Source organism: Watersipora subatra, chromosome 5 (genome assembly GCF_963576615.1).
Source record: "Watersipora subatra chromosome 5, tzWatSuba1.1, whole genome shotgun sequence".
NCBI lineage: Eukaryota > Metazoa > Bryozoa > Gymnolaemata > Cheilostomatida > Watersiporidae > Watersipora > Watersipora subatra.
Genome location: NC_088712.1, coordinates 60,501,518 through 60,523,779, shown reverse-complemented (window position 1 = coordinate 60,523,779; position 22,262 = coordinate 60,501,518). Strand labels below are relative to the sequence as shown.

The following is a 22,262-nucleotide window of genomic DNA, read 5'->3' as shown; positions in this document are numbered from 1 at the left end:
TGATATGTATCGTTTTTTATTTTGCGCAATCACACCTTCGATCATTGGACTTCTAGCTTTACTAATACACTTTTAGTAAGTTTTGCTTTAAAGGGTGCACAACTCCTATTTTATATTTGAGTGGTCACGATTATAGAATCTTGAGGGAGCTACATCATATGTTTAAAGTGCGCAACGCTAGTTTGAATAGTAATTTTACAGTTTGAATTAATCAGCCTGTATATTCAGTTGAAATGTTTGAGCAGAATGGCCTGCTGGCGGAACTGAGAGGACTGGAAGAGGCCAAGGGAGCACTGCAGCATGCTGACATAGCTCTCAGAGTACAGCACAGGATGTGCGGGGATTTACTCGAGCAGGTAACAAGTCTCAAGAGGCGAGTACATGACCAGCTTACTAATAAGCTACCTGCAATCACTGTCAATTTGGCTAAGAAAGAAGGAGGAGCTATTCTGACAGACACCAGGTAAACGTAGATAGCGGTAATGATGGTTTCTTCATGAATAAAACTACCTTGGTAGACTTGAGTAAGCTTGAAACACTATTTCTGAGAAGTTTTTCTTATTATCATGAGTGATGGATATATCAAATTTTGCTATCAAATGGATAAACACATGGGTTTAACTTTTTACAATTTTGACATATTACTTCTATAGCAATTTTTTTTGGTTAGTGTCGTAACTTGAGTACGTTGAGTGGCGTTTGTTATTAGAATACTTTGTAGTGCTGTCGACGAAATAGTCCGACTACACAAGCCCATGAAATGCACAGTCTGTGCAGATATCTGTTGTGGCTGTAGTTTCACACTTGCAAATAGATTAACCAATGATAATTGGCCTCAGTTGTCGAAGAATTATAATATTCCATCGATGTTATTAAAAAACCATTAAAATATTGATTATCTAATATGATTGATCAACAATTTGTTATAGTAATATTGTCTGCGAAGCTATTTTCGTTGCTATACTTTTGCTCAAGAGACTAAATGCTATACAGTAATTACAGACCTACAAAAATTATTGGTACACAAGAAATAATTACATTTTAGAAAAATCTGAGTTTCAACAAATTGAATGACGTAGATAATTCTCTAAAAGTTTTCATGACCTGTTCATATTTACACCGGAGGCCTTAAACCATAGCTGCCACATACAACCTTTATCTTATAGTCTAGGTAAACCAGACACGCTGATTCCGATTTTGTACTCAGAATAAAGATTCGTCCACTAACTTTCAAAGCCATGAAGGCTTTTTTGAAGCGTTTCAATATCCATCTCGAAAACAACACAGTCAGCAGAGCAAGCTCTGCCCATAAAAATGTGACGTATACTAGCTTTTTAGGAACAGAAGTTGGAGATGTTTAGTCTAATCTAGAATTATAGAGTTGGGTGTTTTAAAACCCATTATTATCAAAATTCAGCCTTCAAAATAATCTCAGTCTTTTATGAAAGGTAGATAAGCTATTTAACATTGCTCGTAGCTTGTTACAAGATGTTTAATATGTTGAATGCTGAGAAAAATGAGTTCAAAAAAGCGCGGTTTTATCACAAGCTGGTGTTGTTGAGCTTTTTTGAGCCTATTTTTAAATATTCAAGGTTAAATAGTTTATCTACCTTTCAGAAAAGACTGAGATTATTTTAAAGGCTGAATTTAGATAATAATGTAAGACACCTATCTCTATCATTCTAAATCAGACTAAACATATCCAATTTCCGTTCCTAAAAAGCTAGCGTATGTCACATATTTCTGCGCGGAGCTTGTGTCGATCGTATTGTTTTCGCGACTGATATTAAAACGCTGTAAAAAGCCTTCATTACTCTGAAAGTTAGTGGACCAATCTTTATTTTGAGTATAAAATCAGAATCAGCGGTTCTGATTTATCTAGAAAAAAGGATAAAGGTTGTACGTGGAGTTATTGTTTAACATAGCTGTTATGTTTGATAACATTTTGTCAATTTATCAATAGTTGTTTGATGCCCAGCCACAGCTATTAAATATTTAAATGAAATTCGCTTCGGTTTGAAATGGATAAAATCAAGCTGAGGATATATCTGTTGAAATCAGCTATTTTGGTCCATCACAGGTGGTCTAATTCTTCTCTAAGGATGTAGACCAACACAGTGTTTCTAAAGAGCATGTGGTCGATGCTTTGCTGGCATGTTGCCAACAGATTGGCTGCACAAATGATGCATTTTGCTGGTGCATAGACTGCTGAAAAAAGCTAATAGCAAGACAACTACACTAACCAGTTATAAGTTAAACATTTTACCGCAATGGAAATAAATCTTCACGGCAAAACAGGCTGAAATGATAACAGAGGAAAACACAAACAGTTTTTGATTCTGGATAGGCTCTAGAATTGTCACTAAAATAATGAAAAACACAGATACTTTATAGTAGTACCACAGTAATATAATAAAGGATGTGCAAGAAAATAGAAAAAAACAATGGAGGCAGGCTGCTATGATAAAGTGATCCAGAATATTGAAGGGGGAAAGATGGAACAGACTACAGGGAAAGAGTGTAGCAGAGTGTCTATCATGGTAAAGCAAGGGGGATGTTAGATTGGTACATGTTCTCTATTTTAGCGAGCTCGATGCTTCTGTAAGCAAACTGAAGCTGGAGCTAAAAGCTTTTTACCAGTCTCTAGAAGCTTCTATATCTAACCTTGACCTACTTACTAGACAGCTGACGGACCTGCATACTACTTCGTCTAGACTTGATCAATCTCCTAGTAATTTTACTTTCAATGAGCCAATCAGTAGAGAAAACGTTGTTGATGCTCTCAATGCTTGCAAGGTAAGTTATAAAAGGGCTACTTACCTTGCAAAGTAAGTTATAGAGGGTTTACTTACATTTTTGTAGTAAGGTCAGTTATATAAGGGTTACTTAACATGTTCCTCTGCTGACATGTGTAAGGCTCTTTACTACTAGATATCTATTCATAGAATGGTACACCATAATTACTACACATAACATTTGCAGCCAATTTCAATTATTGTTACAAATGTTACTACGAACGGATGTAAACATGTGTACAGTATGTAAAGATGTGTTGCCATTGAAAAAGGAGTACAGAATTTAAAAAAAACATTAATCATAGATCAAACCAGTTTTCTCTTCTGTTAAATTCAAAAAAGGTTTAGCGGCAAATTCATGATGGGATTTTTGTTAAACCTAACAGTTCACTTGTTATTGTTTTGGGTTTTTATACTTTGTTATTAGAATAGTGCATATCCTAGAACTCTCAAAATGACTTATTAGATGTTTCCTCTGCACTTATGATAGGCTAATACTAATGATATCTCTACTATGATAGGCTAGTAGTAATGATATCTCTACTATGATAGGCTAATAGTGATAATATCTCTACTATGATAGGCTAGTAGTAATGATATCTCTACTATGATAGGCTAGTAGTAATAATATCTCTACTGTGATAGGCTAGTAGTAATAATAACTCTACTATGATAGGCTAGTAGTAATAATATATCTACTATGATAGGCTAGTAGTAATAGTAGCTCTACTATTGATAGGCTAGTAGTAATAATATCTCTACTATGATAGACTATTAGTAATAATATCTGTACTATGATAGGCTAGTAGTAATAATATCTGTACTATGATAGGCTAGTAGTAATAATATCTCTACTATGATAGGCTAGTAGTAATAATATCTCTACTATGATAGGCTAGTAGTAATAATATATCTACTATGATAGGCTAGTAGTAATAATATCTCTACTATGATAGGCTAGTAGTAATAATAGCTCTACTATGATAGGCTAGTAGTAATAATATCTCTACTATGATAGGCTAGTAGTAATAATATCTCTACTATGATAGGCTAGTAGTGATAATATCTCTACTATGATAGGCTAATAGTAATAATATCTCTATAATAACGTCTTTCTTTCAATATTTTCTAATAATTATAATTGCATGCAACTTGTCCTATTGGTCTCTCACTGTACACAATTATGCATAGTTACATATAATATCGGAAAAAATTATAATCATTGGTTTTTGACCATGCTGCTGCATAACTGACAAGCAAGGGAAACAAACTTAAGTTCAATTCCAGCCCAAATAAGACATTAAAAATTTGTTGAAGTTATCTTGTTGTGTGGAAAATTATCGTGTTTCTCCTATTTGTCAAATTATACTCACTTAATGTAATGGTGAGTCAACTTCACTTATTAAAAATTTTGGAAACTAAACGCTAAAGTCACGATCTGTCCATTATTTCTCTACAGAATGATTAGATCATTTGGAATTTCGTTTAACTGCTGTCCAACCTCTAGTGAATAAGCAGAGGCCTTTGATTGGTATTTCGTCAAAGCCATTGATAAACAAGTTCATAGCTGGCCAGCTAGCTTCTTTCAAACCCTGACACCTGCTAAGGCCTGACAAGGCGCTGCTACGTAGCTCATGCAATACTTTCTAAAAGGCTATATTGTTTACCTGCCACAATTACTATCAGACAGTATTTAGGCAGCATATGGGGTGTGTCTTAATACATTCTCTAAGCTTAGCATAAGTGTTACATAATTGATACACATCATCACTTCACTAAATGAGCTTTTACTAAAATTTTATAACACTTTGAGGGGCACCTGAAAGAGTTATGTTTATTTTACAGAGTCAGTTGGCTGCTCTAGCTGAGCGACAGCAGCGCATAGACAAGCTACTGAGTAAGAAGGGAACTGCTATTGGCTTGCTGCCAATACCAGATGACGAACAGCTAGAGCAAACACTTGCTGAATCAAGAAACACGGCTGAGAAAACCAGACGTAAACTCCAACAGCACGAGAGGTAGGTAATCTACCGTGCTGATTATTAGCTTATTGTTATGGGTGTGCTGCATTTGGTGTATTGCATTGGGTGCATTGCATTGGGTTTATTGTATTGAGTGTTATGTATTGGGTATATTGCATTGGGGGTATTGCATTGGGTTTATTGTATTGAGTGTATTGTATTGGGAATATTACATTGGGGGTATTGCATTGGGTGTATTGCATTGGGTTCATTGTATTGAGTGTATTGTATTGGGTATATTACATTGGAGGTATTGAATTGGGTGTATTGCATTGGGTTCGTTGTATTGAGTGTATTGTATTGGGTATATTGCTTTGGGGGTATTGCATTGGGTGTATTGCATTGGGTATATTGCAGTGAATCTATTGTATTGAATAAATTGTATTGAATCTGTAGCATTAGGTGCATTGCATAAGATATATTGTATTGGGTGTATTGCATTGGGTATATCGCGTTGGGTTTGTTTGGTGTATTGCATTGCATTTATTGCATTAATTATATTGCATTAGGTGTATCGCATCAGATGTATTGCATTGAATCTATTGCATTAGCAATATTGCATTGAGTCTATTTCTATGGTTATGATGCCCTGAGTCTATTGCATTGATAGTATATGATAGTATATGCTGTTAAATGTATTGCTCTGAAAACAATACCGTTAGTCTATTGCATTAGGAGAATTATATCAGGTTATATTTAGGGTATGCAGTGTCAGCGGCTCCATATGAAAGGTAGCATTTCAAGTGTATTTTGTATGATTTACCTTGATCAGGAGTTTCTAGTCTGGTGTCTTTTCATGTCTGTTGCATCCGGTCCACATTGCTTCTGTTGTAGCCAGCATCTGCCTATTCTACCAATCTTCATACTGCATTGTAAATCATCTATGATTTTATTGGTCTAGCAACCTATTTTTGTTTATTGCCTGTTTTTGGCTTAAATCACACAATCTATGTATAATCAGTCATTGCAGCAGATTCAACCATCATCTTCTCTTGCACCGGCGTTACCAGCTTGTAACAGAAAGTTGCTGGTTCCTCCAACTTAGGTAGTTTTATTTTCATACTTACGTATGATATGCAGTTGATTCTGATACACCACCAATTTTGCTTGCTAGCCTGTGTTCCTTCTTCTTTGCAGCAACCTGACTACTCTACAGGAAACGGTGGAAAGGTTTGATACCCGGTGTGATGAAGCTAAAGATAGTCTCAAATCTGCTGAGTCACTGTTGCATCAAGCCTCAGGTCGAGGTGCAGAAAAGGAGGTACTGAAGGAAACAATAGAAACCGTGACAACCGAGTGCAAAACGAGACTACACGAGTGTGTTACATATATCGAGCAGGCTGAGATCGCTGTGACAGAGATGGAGCAAGGCAGCTCTGGCGCTGGTAAAATGAGTCCCCACAAGGAAACCATCAAAGGTAGGAGATGCATTCTCAGCACGACGCTGACTCCATCCACATTTTTTCTTGTCCTCTCTTTAGCTGTCGTTCTCATTCATTCTGACTATCTGAATGTTTATAGAGATTCAAGCAAAACACTCGGCACTCTCATCACAGCTGCGAGAGGTTGAGACAAAAGCTGCCATGACGGCTGAACAGCAGAAGTCTCTCCAAACACTCGCTCATAAGGTTGATGACTGGTTAGAAGGGGCGGAGCAGGCAGTAGCCAATAAGGTTGGACTTGACAGCGGATTGGATGACATGAGGGACCACATCATCAAGTTACACGTGTGTAGAATCTCTTCCATCTATTCTTCAAACTTCCTTTGACATTGATAGTCAATAACCCTTATGTTCTTGAAAGAAATCAAGCTAGAATTTCATAGATCCGTCAGCTGTTTGTCTATGTTTTGCAAATTGCTTGATGTGGCTTTAATGTCAGACTTACTACTCTGGTTGTTAAATGTCAACGCTATTAGAGATACATATCACTATGGTTGGTCTTTCACTACTGATTTGTTTTCTACTTGGCACAAGTATTGGGACAAGTAATGCCAGTACATACCGCCATTGTTGGTATCGCATATTGCCAATATCAGTTTTATATGTCACCATTGTTGGTATTACATAATGCTAACATCACTGTTTCATACCTCTGTTGTTGGTATTACATAAAGCTCACGTCAGTGTTTCATATCGTCATTGTCGGTATTACGCATTGTTAACATCAGTGTTTCATATCAATGTTGTTGGTGTTGAATAATTTTAACATCAGAGTTACACATCATCGTTGTCGGTATTACATAATGCTAACATCAGTGGACCTTCTGTAAACTATCCTATGTGTGAACATCATAAAAGCATGACTTCATATTATTGTTACATACTAGTGTTGGGCCGGTAAGGAGTTATCCGCTTTTACCGACACCGAGTGATTATCGGTATCCGGAAAACCAATCATTTTCGGTGACAGCTAGTTATTCGCTGCCGGTTTAGTACGATCGGTATTTATCTGCGAAAGCCTATTGGTAATTGGTTATCCGGAAAGATTTTTGGTATTTGACAGGCTCAACACTATTACATACACCCATTTTTTGATATTATCTGATGTTTTTATTACCATAGGAGCTAGAGAAATCTATGGATGGTACATCTGGATGGCTAACAGAAATGAAAAAGCTTTGCCGCAGTCTCAACCAGGGTGCTGCAGCAGAACGTCAGGAAGAAAACTCACAGATTGTAGGCAGCAGAGATGAGAGATTTGAAAAACTCGGAGGTATGTATTGCATATCTGATCAAAGTCTTTAATGTGTTTTTTTAATTATTTTTGTTTGTGATTATTTTCTCAATGCTTTGTTTGATTGAATGCCTTATAAAGAACAAGCCAAGTGCTGTATTTACTGAGCTGATTAATACTTGTTCTCGTAAGAAAGCTTTTCTGCGAACCTATTCATTTTCTCAGAGCTAGAATTTTGAGCAAGTTCCGTCACACAACACTCTTTTATAGGTTTCTTATCTCACCCACATTTTGTGAAAATAACAAAAAATGAAGCTAATTTACTCTGAATATTCTTCAACAAAGGAAGTAAATAATTATCTAGAACTTTTGCTCGTCCTGTGACACAATGACAGTCGAGTGGCTATGTATTCAGTTAGTCATACGTAGAAGTGATGATGGAAGTATGCAATGTAACTATCGCTAACAGATTCTAAATTAACTTAGCCTATTGGTATGTTATTTTTTAATTTTGTAAATTTTTGTTTATTTTCAGCTGCAAATTTGTCACTTTTATTCACAAAACTGTGATGCTTCGAGAAACTTCTGAAGTTGTCTAGTAGCAATTTCAAAATACAAAGCAAATATTCAAATGTGTTAACTTCATTTATTAAGGTTTGGTTGTACAAGTTTCTTCAATAAGTACCCACAATGCACTTACACAAAGTACAAGATTTAGAATTCTTATGAATGAGGGCCCATAATGCACTCGCATATCCTGCAACAGGCAACCTCAAAGAAAGGACAGATGCGTTGTCTAGAGAGATGGAGGTAGTAATAGGATGGATACAAAAGAACTCAGATCTGTCCAAGCAGCTCAATGACACCAAATACCAGCTAACAGAGATCTCAAGCAAAGAGACTAACCCTGAGAGCATCAGTTGGAAGCTCGAAACACTTCAGGTAACATGCATCATCTCAATAGACCATGTGTTCCCGATCATCCTTATCCTTTGAGATGGTTGTAATTTTGAATTTGTGATATTCATGTTGGTTTTTGAGCTTTTCAAACTTTATTGTAGTTTTTACTTGTTTTTCTTTGCCTTATTGTGTACCAGAGGCTAAATATCACCACTGTAAGTACTAATGGGACATCAGACAGGAAATAGCAAAATGGAAATAACTTTTGATCTCGTCTTATACTTATGAGTCTGTTAAATTCTTTTCAAGAGGCGTGAACATTCTCTTCTGTTTTGCAATTTAATCTCATGATGTTCAGTGACCTAGCTGTAGCTTTACCACTGGCTTTTTAGTAGAAGATTCCAGAAGAAGATTTTAGTGGAAGACTTTTAGAATGGTAGCAGAAGTCTACTAGTTTGATCACATGATATTCAGCCATACACAGTCAGGTTGTTGCTAGATGTAGCTTTGCAACTGTTCTTTTTGAGTAGAAGATACAAAGCAACAGATAATATTTCAGGTTACTCAAACCCCCTCCCTCCTTTTCCTCCCTTTGAAATTTACTGCTGCTACAAACAGACTTGGCTCGTTCAAAACTCCATATCTTTAAGGTTTTATTAAACGTTGTCTTTCATTTTAGGGTTCCATAGAGTCCGTCCAAAGACTTCTGAAAGAATATAATGATCTGGTAAGCTGCACTCCACCATCAGTGTCTGAAAGGCAGCGAACTTCTGCAACGAATGGACAGGTAACTCCTAGTTTCACAAGTCTGCTCTTACATTTCTTGCAAATACTTTTGGTTACGGTTATACTTATGGTTACCAATCTGTGATGGAAATTACGATCGAACACTGGACTCCACACATGAAGCAATTTCCAAAATTGATTTTTAGATTTTCTTGATGGATTTCGGTTTTGTACAAAATAGTGAAGAAGCTGATAAAAATTAGAATGTAAAATTATATAGAATTGTATTCTATATTATATTCTATATAATGTGAATAATACAAAACATATAACTTCATTAGTTTAGCTGTGTTGAATGAGAACCCATAATGCACTTGCATATCTATATACGGGCAACCGCTCTATCATCATGCTTCTTCCCCATCTTCTATCACCATCTTTAGATCTTAGTCAGGCCAGCACTGGTTTTAATGTTTTGCGTAGTTAATATCTGTAGTATTTATTTATCTATGACCTAATTCGGCTCCTCATGTTACTTTACAGGATTGTGTGGCTGATTTGCTAAGAGCTGAATATTAACAATGTATTAAATATGTAGAGATTTTTACAGAATTAACTAAATCAATCTTTTTATAGGAAAGTCTATGGCAAAAAATAATTGTTAAAGGAATCACGTGTTTTAAGCTATTATTGGTTAATATATTGTGGTGCCTATAGGTACCGCAATATATTAACCAATGATCGTAATATGAATAATAAGAAATGAATGCAATATGAACGGCCTCAGCCATTCATGTAATCCATTGGATATTCTCAGGTTTTCGCCTACTTTGCTATGACTTTTCTAATTCTTTAACTTTTTTGTATTTTTAGCAAAATCTTAAGTTTTGCAGTTTAGCTGTAATATTTATATGCACAGGGAAGTTAATCAGTATTGTAGAAGCGAACACTTGTGCTTTTATGTAGATTGTTGAGTACATGACTTTCTGTAGCAATCATGTGAGGCACTGCTGAGAGAGTTGAATGGCATGCACAGAAATCTCTCTGAGGTAGTAAAGATTTGGACAGACTTTGCTCAGCTCTCTGGAGAAGTTAAAGGTCATTTGCGACATTGTGAGAGTCAACTGAACGCTGTCAACCTGCCTGGTGTGTCATTGGATGCGCGGCAGCAGCGATATCAGGTAAATGGCTTTAAAGTTTTTTGTCTAAAGAAATATCATTCGTTTTATAGGGTTTCTGGTCAGACATTATTATATCATTGTTATCTGCCTGTGCTGTGTATATCCTCTTCAAAGATGAGCTACATACTTGCTGCTCATATTGTTCATGTATGTGTAAGAGTTGGCAGCATTTTACTTTGCGTATGTGAAGACATGATTTGATGACACCTCTTCCTATAGGAGATGGTTGAGGCTCTTGAGAAGTATCCAGATGGAACATCTCCTGTCTACCTGCAAGAGATGCTGTCTACCTGCTCTGTACCCTCTCCAGGCTTGTATTCTGAGGCTATTTCACTCATGGATGATCATGAAAAACTGCTTTCTACTGCCAAAAAAGGTTTCTATTTAGTCTAAGTTCTCTCAGTGTGTTTGGTTTTGTATCCATACAACCTGTCATTAAGATCATGTTTATGATGCAAGGTGCTAGTACAAAAGCTAATCATTTCAAAACCTGTAAGTATATAAAGACAGCCTGTCATTCTCAGGCAGACACTGAGGTAAGACAACTTCTTCCTACAAAAAGTGGTAATGTTAAAATGCATCTCTGAGTTGTAAATGTGTTTAAACATGTTCATGCTCGCTCTATGGGGGCGGGGGGGGGGGGGAGCAATGAATCAAATATTTCTAGTATTCTGTCCCCAGAAGACAAACAGCTTGATTTTACACATGAATGTCTTCATGGCTAATCTCATTTATGAGGTCAACAGTTTCATTTGTTTTTGATTTTGTTGGAACGAGAGGGAAATGATCTTAAAGGAAGTCAAAATAATGCCTTCACTTACTTGAGGCCATCACTGCGTTTTAATGCTTTGTATGGGTTTGAAGTTGTTCGCTGTTGACGACTTCACACCCTACTAATTCAACAATTCAGAGTTCCGCTATGGATTGTTCCAAGATTTACAATGTATCGCTCAATACAAAACTGGTTAAAGTAGACTCGCTTTCTCACAGAGAATGCTTTAGTACAAGTTTAGTCAAGCAAAATAGGGTCGAATACGTTCATACTTTACCATTCTGTGATTTGGAGTGGAAGCAACTCCAAACCCATTCGAAGCATTGAAATACAGTGATTGTTTCATATCATTTAAGCTTTACATGTTTATATTATATATCACTTGGCTAAAATGAAAAAGATGGAAGCACTCCTCTATGATCTTCCCAAATATATTACCAAATGCATAACTATGGGTTGTCAAAGAGTATGTAACTCCTTATTTGCATCAGATTATTCTTTGTTTAGCATCTAGCCAGAAATATAAAACCCCATTCTATAAAATAATATTTTACTTTGAGGTCGTGACTCGTATAATTTCATGGACTTCTTGTTTTCAAGGCTAATCATTATCTACTTTTAGGAGCAAAAGAGTTTGGAGAACAGGTCCGGGTGCGAGCAGAAGTGGAGCAGAGGCTAAAAGCTGACACATTCGCGCTGAAAGAGATGAGTGATCAGTTGCAGAGCGCTGCCCAGCTTGATGACTGGAGCAAAGGCAGCTGTGACTCTGTACTGAGGCTAATTCAGGTGGCTCATTTCAGCATCTTTTACAATTTCTGCTCAAAATATTCAGATTAGCTGCTTGAGCACGGTTGTGTTGTATCTGATGTCATATTTAAGTTACATATATCGCTATGTCTGCTCTGTATTCATACTAGCCTCAAAGACTACAGACTATGAATGGCTATTCGTCAATCTCTAAGATGGCGATAGTTTATTGTTGTCATGGGGTATGAAGTTAAACATATGAAGACACGAATCATCCTAAAATCTTTGAACGACTTCTAGCATAACCATATTTGCTTTTCTTTTCGCTTACATGTACATATTATAAAAATAATAATATTATTTATTAATAATATTTAATATTAATAATATTATCGCTAATTTTATCTATAAAATTTGTTATAAAATAAAATACTAATTACTATATTTAATAAATACATTTATGTATTTACGTATATATATTTTTTATAACAAATAAATAGCCTAGGGAATAGGTTATACTTATCTTTCTGTTGCTGTCAGTTCTAAGGATGTGAGGTACTCTTTTGCTACTTTTATATACTCCAAAATTACAGGCTGGTTAGACGAAAGCCCGTGTCCTTGAAACTGACACTAGCTGAAAGCTGAGTACAAACAATTCTTCAAACTATTTATAGATTCAGCTTCATGTTTAGCACTCTTTATTGGCTTTGCCCGAGTATTTATATTCTAGTCAAGTATTTATTACAACGGTATGCTGGATATTTATTTATTCACATAAAAATGTTTTTATATACATATTTATTTATATTCCGTAAACTAACGTGCTTGTCTTTATACGATACATGTATGTAAAGCGGTTATATTTGGCCATCGTGTTTGTGTCATACGTCTGATTCAGCCCACATATTCATACACTTATCTGTATTCAGCTATACGGAGTGTATACTTTGTGTACAGAGTGTATACTTTGTAATGCTCATTTATGCACGTCTATATAAGACACGTTTACTTCCGAGCTACTATCCGTGTGTCTAGCACTAGTTTTAGTACATGCATCACCTTAAACAGAGCTCTGTTTAATGTAGCAAGAATAACCAACTATATTGATACCGTTCTGTTAGCGAACTGTTATTAGCTCCTGTCTTCTTTAGACTCAAGAGACAGAACTAAAGGCTCTCGCTGAAAAGACATCCTCCCTTATTAATGCCCAGAAGCAGCAGCATGCAAGCGATGAAGAGACAATGACCCTTGACCTAAAGGAGAGTATCGATGACTATGGGGACATGGAAAGGGAGATGACAGCTCAGCTTGTGCAGGTAAGTAGTTTTAGTTCCTTGATTGGTGTGTTGAAGACGAGGTGAATGTCTCAAACATCTGTATGGTTGTTAGGGCTAAACAATTGTGAGATGCATTTCCCAGAAGTCTAAGCTAAGTTCTTCTTGTTCACTGTTTAAATTCTTACAATTATTTTGAGTTGTGTTGTTATGTGAGTTTACATGAAACTGCCGTTCCTCTCCTTGTAAATTGTTATACTATGTCAAAGTTTACTCTTTATGCAATTTATGGTTGACCCATAGACCTATTAACTATACTTAGTTAATAGGTCTATGGTTGTACCATAGACCTATTAACTATACTTAGTTAATAGTATAGTTAATAGGTCTATGGGTTGTGCACACAAATATACATGTATTGTAAGCCATATATGCAATGTAGACCATAATAATCTGTCAATGCTTATACAGTGTATAAAAGGAATTTTCTAAAAATTATATTACACACCCTAACGACAATGTGATTTTAAAACTACAGTAAAACCTCAAATTGAATGCTGTGGTGCTCTATTTTTCAAACCTTCCTCTATTGTGGCAGTCAAATAGAAGTGGGGCTCAAATAGACGTTGGCATTGTATTTTTCAAATCGCTCGCCAGATTTTTGGGAAGAAAGATTTCGCCCTTTTACGGGCGAAGCGAACGTCGCTTATATTTTGTCCTCTTTTTTGGTGGAGCGATATTAATTCTTTTGAATGCAATAAATTTGCTAACTTACCTCCAACTTGTGTAAGATCTCCTAATAAATATGCGCTGAAAAGCTGAGAAATATCTCTACCAGTTGATATATATTGTTTGCAATTAACCTGCCATGATATTATAGCCTGTGTCCGGCTTTGCAATTTGTTTGAGCTTTCCATTTTTATTTCATTTTAAAGTTGAAGATATATTTTTATTTTATATCTATATTTAACAATGTTGCATAAAAGCTCATTTCACTCATTGGTATGTTTTCTACAGTTTGCAGCTAAAACTAGCTTTTTAAGTGCAATAGAACAGGTTTTATGAGCATCAATACATTGTAAGGTCAGATTACCTCAATGATGCTATCAAACAATATGCTATACATTTGCAAATTTATAAGTTATATAATGGTAATCTATCAAATGGTGCAAATATATATTCATGAACAAGTGACATAAACTAATCATACTTATAATACATGCAGAAACAAAAAATAACGTTGATAAAACAAAAATATTTGCAACACTTGCCTGGCCAGCTGCATTCTGTGTGTTGCTTTCGACAGAATGAATATCTTCTGGTTGTTCAATACTTTCCACCATGTCTTCTGACCTCAGCTCTTCTTCTGCACTGCTGAACTAGTCGATCTTAGCTTCCAAACAATTTTTTAGCAGAGCAAAACTTTTACGCGTTGCATTTCTCACAAATAATGATAAACTTTTAGCCCTTGAGCCCTAAGCACAACTTTTAGTCTAAAACTCGTCGTTCTTATACTATCGTACATGTATACAGTCTTTTATATACTTTGAAGTATCAAGACCGCGTTAAACAAGGAACTACTATTAGCCTCAGACAGTTAATAGTTATCTCTATGGTGTTGCTTCCAAAGTTTTAACGAGAAAAACGAAAAGCTCTAGAGTTGGACAACGAAAGAACTAATTGTTAATGATGTAAACGATTGATTATTAATACGATTTTGGTAACACTTTTCTACTGATCACTTGCTATTACGGGTTCGTAAAGATCAAAGATTGTCGAAGTGGCGGTCAAATAGAGGTGGTGTTCAATTAGAGGGTGGTGCTCTATTTTTCAACCATTCTCCCATAGTGACGGTCAAATAGAGGTGGCATACAAATAGAGGTGGCATTCAAATAGAGGTTTTACAGTATATAACACTAGTACTATACTAGTACCCTGACAGTCTCGTGTGCTGTGAGATCTCGCCAGATGTGTCGATGAAGCACAGAGATTATGTATGTGAACAAATATTTTTAAATGTCTGAAGACGGTCAACTGGTACAGGTGTTCGAGTGTCAGTCTAGCAAGCAGGGTGTCGCAGGTTTGAATCCTGATTCTAGCAACTCTTTATCCTCAACCTTTAATCATGACATGACGTCTGGTTGGGCTGACATGGCTCATATTACTGCTCAGATTGCTTGTCTCGCCTTTGGCATGGATTCTAATAGTTTAAGCTGGTCTCTTTAGTCCATTTGTATCATGTGACAGGGTGTGCATTGTGACTTAAGAATCTTTATACTATGGTGTGATTTGTTTGGAATGTGATGTATGACATGGAGAACTGTTTTAGCAATATTATGTGTTTTTGTGGCAAATTTTGGGTTATTTCAAACAATTTTTTTAGGCTTTAAGCTACAGACACCATAACAATAGTAATGTGTGTAGAGCATAAAATTTTCCAATAAGTCACGTATGTAGTTGGTACATAACTGTTGCAACAAGACTGGGTTTATTATCGATACTGTAAAGGAAACTTACCATAAAACCTCTAATTGAACGCCACCTTTATTTAACTGCCACCCAGAGAGAAAATTTATATTCTGGCCAGTCTGATACTCAGTTGGAAGTCTAAGTTAACTTATTGCTACAAGATGTCTTCAATAATGCCACCAGCATTATTGACAGCGTTTGCAATAACAAATGGTTGTAGCTTTAATGTGAGATATATTTGTGTACAAATAAGATCAAAACACAAATACAAGTGTAAAACATAAGCGCAGCTGCTCTACTTACTGTTTTTGGGTGAGTGCCACCTTTATATACGAGTCTCCCGTGTTAAGCTCCATCCTTTTTACTTGCTCGGCTGGCAGACATCCGGTTGGCGACATCTCGGAGAATGCAGTCTGCTTGGCTGGCTAGCCTTAGTGGTGGCTCGGCTGCTTCCATCACACTATACATTCTCACTTTTGCAGAAGAGTGCTGAATGATTTTATGATCATTTCATGAGCTAATTATTCTTGATTAAAGTAAAGTTTTCCACCTTAAATTTATTTTTGAAAAATTTGTACACTTCGCCGCTGTCACAGTTTGTAAGATTTGAAGCTGAGATGGTAAAAGTATTAGCATAGATAAGTGCAAGTGTAAAATGGAAACTGATTAATTGTCTGCCGTTTGATCATTCAGGAAAAAGAAGTGATGGGGCTTGCTAAAGAGTTCTGTCAGTACCTGTCAGAGGGTGTCACAGCGGTAGAAGACTGGCTCACTCGCTCTAAAGATTTAGAGGAGGAAGTTAAAAGTGGCCGGGCACCTGCTGAAACTGTCGAACAAAGATTGAAGGTCAGTAATCTAGGGTACAAAATGTGAGCTAAAAATATGTATTCACCACTATTCCTTATTCCATGTTAACCTTTGCAAGTGTGATTAGTCATCGGTAATTATCAGAGAGCTTGTATAAAAAATTTAACAAATTTTACATCATAAAATCTTTTCTAACTTTTAACTGGTCAAAACCAAATTTTGATTTGTCTCCACTGTCATATCCATGTTGGTTATTGCGGCCTATTCTATTATTCCGATAAGGGCGTGACCTAAAAAACTTTCGATTTTTGTGTTTCTACTGCAACTTAACATACTTTTTGTAGATTTTTAGTGTTAAACAAGCTAAAAATAACACAATCACTCCCTTTTACTAGCTGTTCAATATGGCACTTATGATTGTTGGCAAATATTTGTACTGCCATACGAGTAATTTCCAGCATAGAACATCCAAAATGTTTTGAAACATTAAAGTTCTTTTAATGGAAATCAAAATAAAACTAAAATAGTAAAAATATGTAAATTAAGTTAATTTGAGTCCTATGCATATCTAGAGTAAGTTATACCGCATACAGTATTTATAGCACTCACTCTACTACCAAGTCTGCATATTCCTGCGCTTCTGTTCTCTGATCTCTAAACTAAACTAGCATTAAACACCTCTTGTAGTTGCTTATATTTTTTATTCAGTTTGTACATCTGTTTTAAGTTTTTACATCAATTTTTTAAATGCTTATGTAATGCATTTGTTTTAATGCTACATTTGCATATGTAATTACCTAAAGTAATTGTCATATTTTGTGTACTAAAACAAATTAAACAGAATGCAATGTATTCTTATAAAAATATTTGCTCCATACGATGGCTTTAACATACAAAGCAATTATTAAAACGGATTAATTTTTTACTTCAATGTTTAAATGTAACAAACTTTGTTGACTTTCAAAATAGTTAAATAAAACTATAATATGTTTTGCAGTGATATATGTATGTCACTATGTTCTTAAACAATACATGAAAAGTTCAATAACAGCTCATGCATCTCTGTGTTGATGGTCATGTTTGTCATTGGACTGATAGTGGGTTATCATATAAAAGGCTCTACATATACTGCGGATAAAAATAAATCAACAGTAATGCTGATCTGCCAATAGAATAGAGTTTTTCTTTCTACTAAGTTAATAGTCGCCTATGAAGCCATAACAGCAACAGGGCTGACGAAGAACCGCTCTGTTGCTCATGAGCAAGTCTAGTGAACAATCACAAATTATTAAACAAAATATTACTTCAGGCCAAGTCAAATTGTCTCGTGAAACTTTCACAAAAGTTTAGAGTTTGTTGCTGTCACGCCTCCCTTCAAGGTAAAACTTTCACATCAATTGGCTAACATATTTTTTAATAAAGATTTTTATGCATCATATTAATTTCACTTGTTTTGCCATTTTACAAAGACATACTATTTTCATTTTGTTCAAGTGCTTGACATCTTAGCTTGAGTGTGAATGAGACGTGGGAGTATATTATTTTAAGATATTGTACAGATTATATACTATATTATATTTTATAAGATATGATATTTAAGAGATATTATTTTGATTGTCAGACAAATTATCTACAACTGCATGCGTATGTATCAGACAGCAGTGACAGTGATAGACTCACAATCAGCTGGTATGTATCGATGATGTCTGTTTACTTGAGCAGTTGTGTCAAGGAGAGGCGGAAGAGATGAAGAAACATTTGCAGAGGGGCCGAGGCTATGCAGAGCAAATTGGAACTTCTTTAACCAACTCAGCACAGCGAAGGCTTGCCGAGCAGCTCAGCAACCTATCAGGAGATATGATTGCGAGGTACATAGTGTTTTCTTTTTGCTTCGAGATAGCCATCAGAGATGCTATAGCAATTTCGGTATATATATTGTACCTGGTGCTGGTTTTCGAATAATGCAAACCAATAACATTTACTCTACAGGGGCTATAGCTTAGAGGAGAGCAATTCTTAGCTCTGCCCCTGGAAACTATCTCGAGCCAGAAAGCTGTTAAGCTCATTGCTCTGTTTTGAGTGGGTATACGGCTTCTAAACGCGCCGGGTAATTACTACTCTTGTAGGAGTTGGCTACTCCCACAGGTAGAGAGAGGATAACTTAGAGTTAGCCTTTTTTAAGAATGTTTTTAAACCTGGTGGTCCAGTTACATGCAAATGCAAGAAACTGTAAAAGCTAAGCAGCGGCAAGATACTTTGACCTCTTATAGAACTCTATAATCAAAGCATCTTGCCTCTGCTTAGCTTATACTTTCCTTATAGCTACATACTGGTTGGCTAAAATGTATGCCAAAACATTCGTCATTTGGCCAGTCAGTTGTCTTCCGTTGGCCTTATGAATGCGTAACAAAATGAGTTGGGCTAGAAAAATAAGTTGGAGGTGAGAACATGGCTTAGTTACTAGAATAAACTAGACTTTCAGAGCTCTCTGGCTGCCTGTTGCATTCTCATTTTTGTTACCATGACACAAAAGAGAGCACTGCTGTCATACTCTGCTCAACTCTATAGGTGTGATAGAACCTTGGCTAATGAGAACTTTGGTACAATGAATAACATAGCGTCCAGCCACAACAGCAACTGTAGGCAAGGTACCTTTGAGATGAAAGGTCCAAAATGGGCCCATAGGCACCATTTTGGATCTCTCAAAATGGTGATGGTGATAAAAGGGGATGGTGCTCATAAATGGGCTCCATCCCCTTTTATCATAGCTCACATAACTTAGTATGTAACTACACATGTTTTACCTACGAAGTTTGCGCTGACAATTTACTCATTACAGTGCTTTCCTTCCACCATTTCTTTTGAGCTATGATTGGTAGGTGCAATCTATCTCCCAACTATAAAATTATTCGAGTGTGGGGTTTTCTATCTGACTCTCTACAATCACTCCAGTTAGAGTAGAACGTCTGCTTGCATGTCAGTGTGTCGTTGGATGGCTTTATACTGTATGTCAGTGTTGACATCGGATGTCATCATTCATCTGAGTGACTGATGAGCTTAAGTTCTGGTTGCAGAGAAACAGAGCTGGCCAAATTGGTGGAAGAGAAGGGACAGCTCGGTAGGACAAAAGCTCTACAGAATGAGCAGCTGCAGGAAGTAGAGGAAACCATGAAGGGTATGGTGAGCCAAGTCCACGCAGTCGCCAACTCTACCACCAGGAGTATGCAGGATTGTGAAGATAAACTTAAACAGATAGAGGTGAGAGCGTGTCAGTTTATAGGCGTGTCAGTTAGTCATGAATTGATGGCACTTTAGGATGCCCTCTGAGTACAAGCCTAGTTTGTGCCTATACTATCTATATCTTCTGATATATTATAATACTTTGATCTTGTGATCTTAAAACTGTCGCACTGATTAACATATAGTTCTAACCTAAGTGGTAATTAGAGTACTTCATAAAAGATCGCTTCGTACGAGTCTCGAACTCATGACCTTCGGTTTGGTATCGGTATCATAAATGCGGTGTACTGTGATGTTAACTAATCCTCTCGCACCAGAAGAGTTATAAAAGCAGTCTCACTGTGGCTTATTTAATGTCCAAAGACATGCCCACTCAAAGCAATGCCTGGCTGAATTGACAAACTTACAGTTTAGTTTTCTTAATAAATGTGTCACAATCTATCAGATTAGAATCTCAGAAATCCATCTTCATATGCAGTAAGGACAGTTAGCCTCAATGAAAGTATTCAAGGATTTTTGTCACAAAACAATTTGCGTTGAAAACGGAGAAAATTCTGAGCATCGAGTTTCATAATAAATATTTTTCAAGCTTCAAAGGTTGACTTGCAACAAACTTCACATTGTATTTTTTTGGTATCAAAAGATTCACCATGTTTTACTCTTTTGTGTTGTAGGTGCAAAACATGTGGAAATGTGATTACAAGCTTTTGAAAGCTAAAAACGAACAGTTAATTGCAGCCACAAGACTGCCGTAGTTTGGAATCTCTTTCCAAAACGGCTCAAATGGGATGTAGTTGTACGAGATGGCTTCTGTTTACAATTTTAAGCAACCTCATTCGTCGAAATATTTTCACAAATATACTTTACGCATTCAATACAACCATGTTTATTGTTCTAACGCGTCTATTTTATCGTCATTGTAATGCTGTCACTTTCAGCACTGATATCCTATAACCTACCATGAAAATTCGTTTAAATTTTCAACCTTAGCTCGAAGGAGTACATATCATTTTCTGATAAACGTGACTTGCCTGTTGGTCACCTGTGATAATTGAAAAATGCTGCAGAAATTATTCGTGAAGTATGGGTCACATGATCAGATTACGACTAGACGATTAGACCAAGCCGAAACAAAACTGTAAAGTAGCGAGCATCTATATTTGATACGGGGTCTTCGGTAAAACCCGAAGTGTCTGTCATAAACTAGTACTACGATAAGTTTTACATTGAGCTTTGTATTGGCCTTTCAATTCACGTGAGAACATACGTGACAAGACGATAACCAAATTTCGTGGTTACGTCATCAAAATAAAGAGATTCCAATCTACGGCGGCTTTTCGTTTTTGAGCTTTTAAGAGCTTGTAATCACATTTCCACATATTTTACACCTACATACCAACGCAGCAGAGTAAGACATGGTGAATCTTTTGATACCAAATAACTATAATGTGAATTTTGTTGCAAGTCAACCTTCAAATAAATTAAAATTCTAGCAAAGAAATTGCCGTGATATGTTTTTCATGGATGCACTAATTTACTCCAATTGTAAGGGTGTTTCACTGCTTGTGACGTTACTAATACTTTATATGTATAGGTATGAGTGTGTCACTAAAATTGCCATAGCTAATAGTCTTTCTCGTCTATTGCCTGGTCTATTGCCTGCTGACAACGTTATTGTTGGCCATGTGACAGGCTCTTGAGTGTCAGCGGCCTGAGGTACAGTCTGGACTAGATCAGCTCTATGAGACCAGTAAACTACTCACTAGCTTTATGAAGAATGGGCAGCCAGCAGAACATGAGAAGGTCGTAGGTCAGCTGTGTGGTGAGAAGTGGAACGCCCTCAAGGCTAAACTTCAGCAGGTTGGTTTAGCTTGACTCATTTCCTGTCCACTTCCATCCTTCACACTTGTTATATGTTTGTTAAAGATAAACTTATACAAGTTTTAGTAGATTTTAACAGAAAGTATTATTATTTGTTTTCATTTGCTATTGTTTTTCATGTTTGATGTGATTTGACAGCCATGATGTTTCAAGATTTAAATTAACAAAACTTGATCACGGTTAATACACTAAAAAAAATGGTAGTAAAATGACATCACTAGTTGCTATTGTTGCCATAATTGATATCAGCTATTGCATTCAAGTTGCAGCATTATGCGTTTCTATTCGGTCAGTCTATTTGCAGCTATAGACATCCTAACCACACTTTCACTTGACGTATAATCAATCTATAAACATTTTGGCCATAGATCAAATTTTACATCAGAGGAATCGCAAAGGATAGAAAAATACCAATACTTTCTGACAAAGTGTACTAAGATTTTGTATACGTTCATCTTCAAGGAATAGTTATTTTGTCGGTAGTTTTTACTGCGTCCATGTGTGGTTTTAGGCAAAGACTGATACAGCAGTTTCGTTGAAACAGTTCAAAGACTTAGAATCACAGTACAAACAAATTGAGGACGAGACAAGCAGTAAGCTGCAAATGGAAATTGAGGAATTGGAGGCTATAGAGCTCAATGTACTGCCTGCAGGAGAGTTTGATATTGTTGCTCAAAAAGCTGGCAAGGTGATTTTAACAAATCATTGTGTAGCTACTAATATGTTAGTTGTGTAAGTAATTAAACAATGGGAAAGGGGACTATGGCTTATGT

At 36.2% G+C, this 22,262-nt stretch overlaps 1 protein-coding gene across 1 annotated transcript in view; it reads left to right on the top strand.

The window, feature by feature from the left end:
• LOC137397548 (myosin-2 heavy chain-like) overlaps nt 1-21,483 on the top strand; it is a 33,097-nt gene extending 11,614 nt beyond the window's left edge. Inside the window, exons 8-21 of the mRNA XM_068083841.1 lie at nt 4,641-4,813; nt 5,954-6,234; nt 6,338-6,543; nt 7,381-7,531; nt 8,259-8,434; nt 9,072-9,179; nt 10,111-10,299; nt 10,519-10,675; nt 11,694-11,857; nt 12,970-13,134; nt 16,255-16,407; nt 18,091-18,236; nt 19,443-19,626; nt 21,301-21,483. Of these exons, the coding sequence (XP_067939942.1) occupies nt 4,641-4,813; nt 5,954-6,234; nt 6,338-6,543; nt 7,381-7,531; nt 8,259-8,434; nt 9,072-9,179; nt 10,111-10,299; nt 10,519-10,675; nt 11,694-11,857; nt 12,970-13,134; nt 16,255-16,407; nt 18,091-18,236; nt 19,443-19,626; nt 21,301-21,483 (2,436 nt within the window). The remainder of the gene's footprint in view (nt 1-4,640; nt 4,814-5,953; nt 6,235-6,337; nt 6,544-7,380; nt 7,532-8,258; nt 8,435-9,071; nt 9,180-10,110; nt 10,300-10,518; nt 10,676-11,693; nt 11,858-12,969; nt 13,135-16,254; nt 16,408-18,090; nt 18,237-19,442; nt 19,627-21,300) is intronic.
• Nucleotides 21,484-22,262: the final 779 nt, after the last annotated feature.